The sequence below is a fragment of the Ursus americanus genome, chromosome 3, assembly GCF_024610735.1.
Source record: "Ursus americanus isolate L20-20 chromosome 3, mUrsAme1.1.p, whole genome shotgun sequence".
In the NCBI taxonomy this organism is placed as follows: domain Eukaryota; kingdom Metazoa; phylum Chordata; class Mammalia; order Carnivora; family Ursidae; genus Ursus; species Ursus americanus.
In genome coordinates this window covers 28117340-28125821 of record NC_142129.1, presented here as the reverse complement: position 1 = coordinate 28125821, position 8482 = coordinate 28117340, and the positions used below count along the sequence as shown (strand labels likewise).

Sequence of the window (8482 nt, the reverse complement as noted above, 5' to 3'; positions counted from 1 at the left end):
ACAAATGTGGAACGTGCCTTTACAGGCACACACATCTATGCGTGTATATATAACATACACCCAGTGTCTCGTTACCTCAGGGAAAGAGGAAATGATAATAAACAATCGGCAGGCATCTTGAGACAGCAGAATAACACAATGGAAATATATACAATAATAAAATTAAAATGGTGCAGCATTCCCGGGTAGGATAATACAGATCTCAATAAATACAGCAGAATTTTGTTTTTTCAAAAAACAAAACAAACACCATCTCTCCACCCGAGATGAAGTCTTTCCAAATTAAAAAAAAAAAATCAGAAACAAAAGCCCAAATTTTCTCATAATTGTTAGTGCCTATATAGGATATAATACACAAAACCATTTAGCAGGTGCATGCAAGAGGCGAAAGGCCGGGTAATGCAGAGGCTTCCGATCGACTCTAACATATGGGGCCCAACCTGCCCTCGGGTCTGCAGACAAGCTTGGATCTGCAGGACCCGGCTCTATTCCCCCGTTGCCTCAGTAGTGGGGACCCGACAGGAGGTGGGAAAGGACTTTGGCCTTGATCACTGATGGGCCGGGTGGAGCCCGGGCTGCAGGGGCCCAGGGGGTGGCAGCGGCGGCGGCAGCGGTGGCAAGGTTGCAGGTGGCATCTGCTGGAGAGGGGGCGACGGGTCCGTGCCGGGCTCCCCAGCAGACGTGCGGGACAGCCCCAGGCTGCTGTCGTGCAGCTTGCGGACATGCTTCTTGAGGTCAAAGTTCCTGCAGAAGCCCTTGCCACATGTGGGGCAGGTGAAGGGCTTCTTGTCGTTGTGAGTGTGCATGTGGAAGGTGAGGTTGTAAACCTGGTGGAAAGCCTTGTTGCAGATATTGCACTTGAACTGCTTCTCCCCGCTGTGGGTCAACTTGTGGTTTTTGTAATTCCCTGAAACAGACAAATGACAGGGACGTGGATCTGAAAAGAAAGCTTGAAAAGAGAGGAGTGGACGATTGGAAAGCAAGAGGAAGAGCTGCCACAGCTCGGACAGCAGGTGCAGGGCTGTGCTGGGCGCCTGCACTTCTCTCCCCAAGTTTACTTGTAAATATCAACAATGAGGCCCTTCCCTCCACATTTTAAAACAACTTTATTAATCCAATTTTATAAAATGAGAACACGCTGTTAGGAAATACCCCCTCAGTATATAAACCATGCCTTTTTCTAATACTAATCAGACACACCGGTAAGAGATTGGAATGTCAGCATATGCGCCAGTAACTAGCTGCACTTTAAAAAATCATTTTTTCTAAAATATCTGGAAAATATTAGAACTTTCAGTAAGACTACTGTGAAAGGCAATGCCTCCTGGATTCTATACCTTTTTGATGAAATCCTTTGCCACAGAATTCACACACAAACGGTTTGTAGCCTGCGTGTATTCGGGTATGTGTGTTTAAAGTGGAACTTCTATTAAATGCTTTGCCACACTGGTTACATTTGTGAGGTTTTTCCTAAGAGAAAGGGAAGAAAAGTAGGAAGTTAGGGTATTTTGTTATTAAGGGGAGTCCTGCAAACTCAAAAACACAGTAATGCTCTCATGCTTTTAAGCAGAACAAAAGCAAAAACACGGCATTTCCCCCTGTCCAGCTAGCACATTTCAAACCTTATGCTAAAGAGTAAGAGTTTAGCAGCTACTTTTCTACAAACCATTTGGAAGTAAACCAGGTGAAATTAAGACAGATGAACACACACCTGGGTGTGAATGATCTTGTGCCTGCATAGGGTGCTGGCTTGCCGGAAGCCCTTTCCACACACTTTGCAAACGAAGGGTCTGGCTCCTGTGTGCACTGGCATGTGACGGGTTAAGTTATAGTGTGCATTAAAGACCTTAAAGTTAAACACACGGACAACAGGTTAGCCCAACAAGCACTTTGAAACCAAACCTGGTGAGGGGAGGGGTGGGGTAAGGAAATAACCTTATAGCAAATGTACACAAATAATAAAATAAAATGAAATTTGAAAGGAGGGAAGGAAAGAGGGAGGGAGGGAAAGAGGAAGGAAGGAAGGAAGGAAGGAAGGAAGGAAGGAAGGAAGGAAGGAAGGAAGGAAGGAAGACCTCCCTTCTATATAGTACTTGCCTTTCCACACACTTCGCAAGTGAAAACTTTGGGCTTGGTGTTAGGAGAGCCTCGGCTGAAGTCAGAGGTTTTGAACGCGATTTTTTCCGACAGAAGCTGGGCGCTTTCTTTCATATAATGCTGCAGTTGAGCCTGGGACAAGTCTTTGAAAGCTACTCCCGAGGGGTACTTCTCCACCGCCGGGACCACCAGTTTATTCCTTTCAGCTAAATACGTTTTTGGCTGAGGGTGCAGAGGGGAACTGAGGAAGTAGGAGGCCACGGGGTGGATGTTAACGCCGGCCGCCGGGTGGCACGGGCCGTCACCTCGATTCAGGTAGCACAGGGCTCCCATGGCGTGGAAGGAAGAATGGTTGACCACACGCGGCCTTACCAGCTTGTACTGCTGCAGCGGCAGTGCGTCGCGGGCCAGGTCGCCCTTGAGACTCAGCGCGCAGTTGAGTAGGTCGCTGCAGCTGAACGCGGGCGCCGCGGGCGCCGCCGCCGGTGCCGCCGGAGCCTCCAGACTCGCCTTCCGCGGCTCCGAGCCAGTCATTCCTGCCTTGGAGCTCGTGTCGTACGCCACAGGCACGAAGGGGATCATGCAGGGGATCGACGAGTTAAGATGCAGAGAGTGCTTGGGGTCCCCCTTGGGCACGGCTCCCTGCAGAAAGTGGGGGACGGGCAGGGCCTTGGGCTCGGGGGTGCGCGCCATGATTCGTTCGATGGAGAAAGCCAAGGGTTTGGAGGTGCTCATCATGTTGCCCCGGGCCGGAGCAGTAGCTAACATTTTGGCAGTCGCGTTGTGGCAGGTACTGTCCATGACTGGGTCGCCAGCGTCCGTCAGCCGGGGCCAGGCTGCGCCGTCGTTGCCTTGTTCCCTGCTTGTCACAGACCTGCGGAGAGGAGGACGGGCACCATCACCACCAGCAGCCTCCTCCTCCTCCTCCCCAGCATCACCAGCCGAACCTGCCTGCCCAGCCCAATGGACTCCTGCCAGCCCATCGCAGAGTTCTTGGCGCACCAATGACTCGAGGACAATCACTACTTATTTCTATCAATAGAAAGTGTTGTGTCAATAACGCAGCCAAGATCTCGCCAATCGTTAACTTCCAAGAGGAGAAGGTAAACTAGATAATTGCTCAATTCGCTTCCAACAGTCAACAGGAAAACTTTTTTTTTTCCTCCGCAGTCAGTGACTACTTTTCATTGGTGAGCGAAGTTCCCCCGCCCAGAAGAGGCGGGGGCGCTCTTCGCCGCGCGGCACGCCCTCCCCTCTGCTCACAGTCTTTCGGGCGCACACCTCGCCATCCTCCCCCGCCCCTTTGCTTTTTCCTCTGTCTTTTTAATTCTCAATCTGCTTAACCAGGCTTTAAAGGCCAAGCAAATCTGAGATCAATTTTCTCGTTTAGCTCTAAGTGACATCATCTAAAATCATTGTGCAAGGGCTAAATAAGGAAACAGAGTCTAATTCAGGGGCAAACGCCAGGCTATATTTATGAAACGCCAGGCTCAAGAAAGCCACGGCAAGGAAGCCGACCGCAGCGAAATCCTAGCTTTCCCTGCACGGTTCTGCCGGGCAGACACTGGGCCCGGGTCAAAGCCGCGCCGCGTCCTCCGCAGCCCTCTTTCTAGGGCTCCTCTAGGGCGTGGGGCTCAGGACTCCCGGCATCCCAGAGTCTCTGCGGCCCGAACCGAGTCTGGACCACTTGGAAGACGCCAGCAGGTAACTGGCCTCACAAAAAGTCCCTGAGTATTAAAGGCCTTGGGAGGCTTGTTGTGTGTTTGTGGTTTTGTAAATGCGATGTCGTGACATAAGCTCGGGAAAGACGCACTCCATCCACAAAGTTCAGAAGGAGTTGCAAGGAATAAGCGGGTGTCACACCAAAAGAAGCCTCGGCTACGGTCGGCCCCCACCCCTGATACAAACAAAAACACACGCGCGCGCTTTTATACCCCACTGAGAGCCCGGAAAAAGTATTTAAGTACCTGCTCTCAGAGCTCTGCAGGAGCATTTTAAATACTGAAAGTTGATCTGAGAAGGGAAACAACTTAGTGAGTCCACCCCCAAGCCCGCACGTCCCTTCTGCTGGAGTCCCCACTCCTCACGGCAGCGCAGGAGGCAGCCACGGTTGTGTGCACCGCGAGGCGGCGAGCACCGGGACCTGTGGGCGCGCGCGCGCGCGCAGACCTAGCCCCTGCAATGACCCCTTGTGCAGGCGCCCCGGGATCTGGAGCCCCGGTCAAAACTCTCCGGGAGGAGTAGTAGAGCGTAAAGGGTGTTCCGGGAAGACTCTGTGGGCTGCTCCTCCGGCTGCGCAGGGTCTCACCGCCTTGGCAGGCGCAGCCGGGAGCGTGCAGAGAGCAGCGGCGCTCATGCTCCTGGTTGCTCCTCTTTGCAAGCCTGCGAATGTGCAAAGCTTAGCCCCGGGACTAGCCGCTGCGCAGCGGGGAAACGGCGGCCGGGAGCTCGAGCCAGGAAGTGGAGGAAGAGCGCAGAGGTGCCAGCTCAAAACCCGGCGGCCTGCATGCGCGGTGAGTGGTCGCCCGCAGCAGCCCAGAGTGCCATCTACCTGGTGAGTTACCCTCAGTGAGTGCGTATAGAATGGGTGGTGACGGGTGCCAGACATCGGGTGGGTGTGGGTGTCTTCTTGCACGAGCCCAGGAAAGGGTCGGCAGTGGGAGGCTGGATGCAAGCAGACTAGAAATCCTGGGATTGTTGAGCCCCTGAGGAATGCCACCCAAAAATGAGAAGTTGGACCCCAAACGGAGGAAATTAACCTCGAAATAATCCCTCCTCCCTACCCCATTGCTCAGCCCAGGCCACTCACGGGTTTTTCGTGAGGGTCTGCCCCGCCCCCACCCGGAGAGCCCAGAGGGGTGGAAACCGCCGAGAGCCTGGGCTGGGAAGGCGCCTTGATGCCCCGCGGCAAAGCAGGGAGGCTGGAAGGGTGGTGGAGAAACTCAGCTGCTAAGGAGGTGGAGAGGAGACATGAGTCCTATTAAGTTGAAGGCCGCCAAAGGGCTAAATAGGGAGAAAGGTCTGGATGCGACCGGCCTTTACAAGTAGGCCAGGGAAGTGTCTCGTTTCAGGTCTTGGGGTGGCTTCGGGCTAGGACGACAGATGCGGTGGTACAGAAGGGCCGAGCGAGGCGAGCGTAGGGCACTAAAGCCGAGTCCAGGAAGAGGGGCCACACTACTTCGGAGCGGTTTTTGCCCGGGGATCGGTCACCCAGGGTGCGCCCACGCTGCAAATTTTCCTTCCTTTTGCTGTTGGGGCCTCAGAAAGTGTTTCCTCTTCTTCCCTGCTCAGACAAAGAGCGCGGGACGGCTTTGCTAGGGGAAAGGCGGGGTGGGGGGGGGGCGTCCCACGACAGATGGGTCGTGGTTAAGACTTTAATTGCTGCCTTTTGGGGCAGGTCAGATTTCCTTTCCTACCTGCCACTTTCCAACATCAACCCCCGCCCCATGCTGCAATGCTCCAACACAAGGCCGGGTTTAAAGGAAAAAGCAAAGAAGCACGAAATGGCCTGGCTCTGGACAGCTTTGGAGCGCTCAGCTGATTTGTACAACTCACCCGCTTCCGGAGCGTTACCTGCCTTCTCGACTGAATGCCACCAGTTTGTTTTACGTTCGTCGCGTGTCCCTCCCTCTCCCCTTTCCCCCTCCCCCACTCCCTCCTTAACGGCAAAAGAGCCTTCCTTTGACCTCAGTAAATTTCTCCTTCGGTGGACACTGAACTTAAAAGGAAAATTATTGGCAAAGGGGTATACGTGTTTTGTATAGTTAATATTTCAACTGTTTGCTTTTCACTGGTCTTTTCGGGATTTGCCTTTTTGACAAGTGTTTGAAAGTATGGTGTCATTTGAGTAACACAAATATCTCAAAGTAGCAATTACGCCCTTCCTTTAAAACATCAGACCTGAGCTTGCTAATCCTGAAGACTGAAGAGGTGCTTTTATAAATCAAGGTCTTGATATTCCAACATTTGTTAATGAGTATTTTCTATTCAAAACCTAACCTAAAACTGTTAATTAAAAAAAAAAAACTCCATTAAGTAAGGATTACCTTAAACAAAATTCAAAATGTATTTAGGAAGGGCTTCCATCTTATTGTCAAATCTGTCCAGTACTTTGGGGTTTTTTTTCCCCAAACACATTAGAAAGATAACAGAACAAAAAAAAAAAAAAACACCAAGAAAAGCAGAGCATATTTGGCAAATTTAGAAGCTTCTAAAACTGTTCAACACTTTAACATTGTTTATTAAAAGAATGCAAGAGAGGCTTGTTCATTTCGTTAATGGCCAAATAGAAACTCAGTTATAGTTTCTTTGGATTTTCTTGGAGAATCTTATAATCCCCTCTTTTTTGGTCAGAGCTGGTGATTTAAGTGTTCCTCCCCTTCCCAAACACAGAAAGGCAGTATTTATTTGCCCCACTTTAAATCCTTGTGGAAAGTGAGTATTAAGTGTGTGGTTTATCCTGCATGAGATGTACTGAGGAGAGCAGAGCAGTCCTTGATATGAAGATGCCAGATAAACCCTGAGTTAAGACCTTTTTGAGAAAATGAGAAAAAGTTCTCCTCTAAAATAATTTAAAGTTCTCATTTTTTGCCTATGAAAGCTATTTTTTATTTCAGTGCTTCCTAAACGGTGTTCTTGATTACTCAAGAACTTGCGTGATTTCCATAGGCGTTTTATTTTCATGCCTATTACAAGCAAATGCAGTTTTTGGTCAAGATTATTGAAATCTGAAATAAAAGGCAATATAATGGAGCCTTCAATTACCAAATAATCCACAATCTTTCATCTCTTCTTCCTTAATAAGTCACAGAATATATGAATTTTTAAAAAATGAAAAAAATGGATTGTGAAATATTATAACTTATCTAACCTTCTGCCAAGTGCATTAATTCATCTCTGGTCATGTTTTTAGGATTTTCAGGCCTTTCCAACATCCATGACCCCTGCCTCTTCATTAAAAATAGCAGTCTGCTTTGCCTTTGCTTCTTATTAACTACTGTGAGCTAAATAGGGGAGACAAGATTATTATTTTGACCACCTCCCCTCCCCAGGCACACAGACCCATCCACACTTCTTCCTTTTAATAAATAGCAACCTACCTTCCTTCTAGAGGAGCAAAAACATTCCTAAATTCTTCTACAGTTTTGCTCAGTCTTTATCTCTGACTGGTCTTTTGTTATTTCTTGTGCTGTGTGATGGAGGCGGGGTGTTGGAGTAGGCCCCAAACACGAGGGTCTGAAAAGTTCAAGGAAAGAGTCTTCTTGAGTACCTCAGATTAGTTCATGAATACACAGTGAGAACTAAATAGCACATCAACAAACATTTGGGCGACAAGTTCAGATTTAAGGCTACTAGTGTTCTTTCAGTTTGGAAGCAGATAAAGATTTTTTGCTAATTTCCTAGAGCTGGTGAAAGGCAGTTGTAAAGGAGGGGTCAGGTAACTCACAGAACCCTCCTTTCTTTGGGGGGAGGGGAGGTGGGCAAGTGGTTGGTTGTTTGTCTTTAGACCGTTGTTGTTACTACTATTTCTTTTTTAGTAGGGCTTCGCAACCTAGTGAAATTATGGTCCTCAGGACAGTATTTACATATGAAATCAGTTTGTAAAAGTAAATGAAGATCCCCAAAGGTGAGAGCTGTTAATGAGCCGGCAAACATTACAGACAGGGATCACCTGCCCTGGGTTTGTTTCTGCCCCTGAACTAATGCTGGGATTTTTCTCACCCATTCCCACAGGCCTGTGAGGTGTGTTCCCTACAGACTCCACTCAGGGCTGGACTTGATGGAAAAAGAAGTTTATAAACAAGCAAGCCAATTTCTCCAACTTATTCGAGAAGCTGCCTAGAAGTCAAGCTACAAAAGCCAGACAAGTTTTGCTTGCAATTTACAACGGTGTTGTTGAAACCTGAGAAGTGAACAATTAGAAGAGGACGCCCCAAATATGCTCTCTTGTTCTATACTGATAGCTGGTCATGCAACTGGCTGATTAGCGTTTTTGCGGCAGTCCCCAGATAATTTTTGTGGTCAAAATAAAAACTACATTCAACACAACGCGATTCTTTCCTTGATACCACCCAAGAGGTGTAGAGCAGTTTTGATGTTATTTTCAAACTTCCTTCCTTATTTCCCACGAAATAAATGTCTATAATAGAAATTCAAATAATACAGAGCAGAGAGTGAGCTTTAGAGAAATGGAGGAGCAAAGGAAGTAAAGCAAAATCCTTGAACTAGAAATCTCTGAGAACCGTTGAACAGTGTCGTTACCTCCCGGCCCCCGGCCGTCGGCGGCTCCCGGCCGGGAGCGCCCCGCGCCGACCAGCTACCCTCGGACGCGGGGGCCTCCATACTGCGGCGACCTCGGCGTCCCCCGGCCCTGGCCTCGGAAGGG

At 49.2% G+C, this 8482-nt stretch overlaps 1 protein-coding gene across 2 annotated transcripts; it reads right to left on the bottom strand.

Moving 5' to 3' along the window:
* Positions 1-548: 548 nt before the first annotated feature.
* Positions 549-2898, bottom strand: FEZF1 (FEZ family zinc finger 1). 2 transcript variants are annotated; one of them, XM_045793636.1, is made up of 5 exons: positions 2470-2898; positions 2098-2319; positions 1712-1846; positions 1338-1470; positions 549-907 (listed from the first exon to the last, which is right to left on the bottom strand). In XM_045793636.1, the coding sequence occupies exons 1-5, from the start codon at positions 2896-2898 to the stop codon at positions 549-551; spliced, it is 1278 nt and encodes a 425-aa protein (XP_045649592.1). The 2 variants fall into 2 exon arrangements, with proteins under 2 accessions (XP_045649592.1, XP_045649591.1); XM_045793635.1 differs by having other exon boundaries at positions 2098-2898.
* Positions 2899-8482: the final 5584 nt, after the last annotated feature.

Excerpts from the sequence above, each read along its gene's own strand:
- FEZF1 (XM_045793635.1), bottom strand. The coding sequence starts at position 2,898 with ATGGACAGTACCTGCCACAACGCGACTGCCAAAATGTTAGCTACTGCT. Across the intron at positions 1,847-2,097 it reads CTTGCGAAGTGTGTGGAAAG|GTCTTTAATGCACACTATAA; the intron begins GCAAGTACTATA and ends TTTAACTTTAAG. Across the intron at positions 1,471-1,711 it reads ACAAGATCATTCACACCCAG|GAAAAACCTCACAAATGTAA; the intron begins GTGTGTGTTCAT and ends CCTTTCTCTTAG.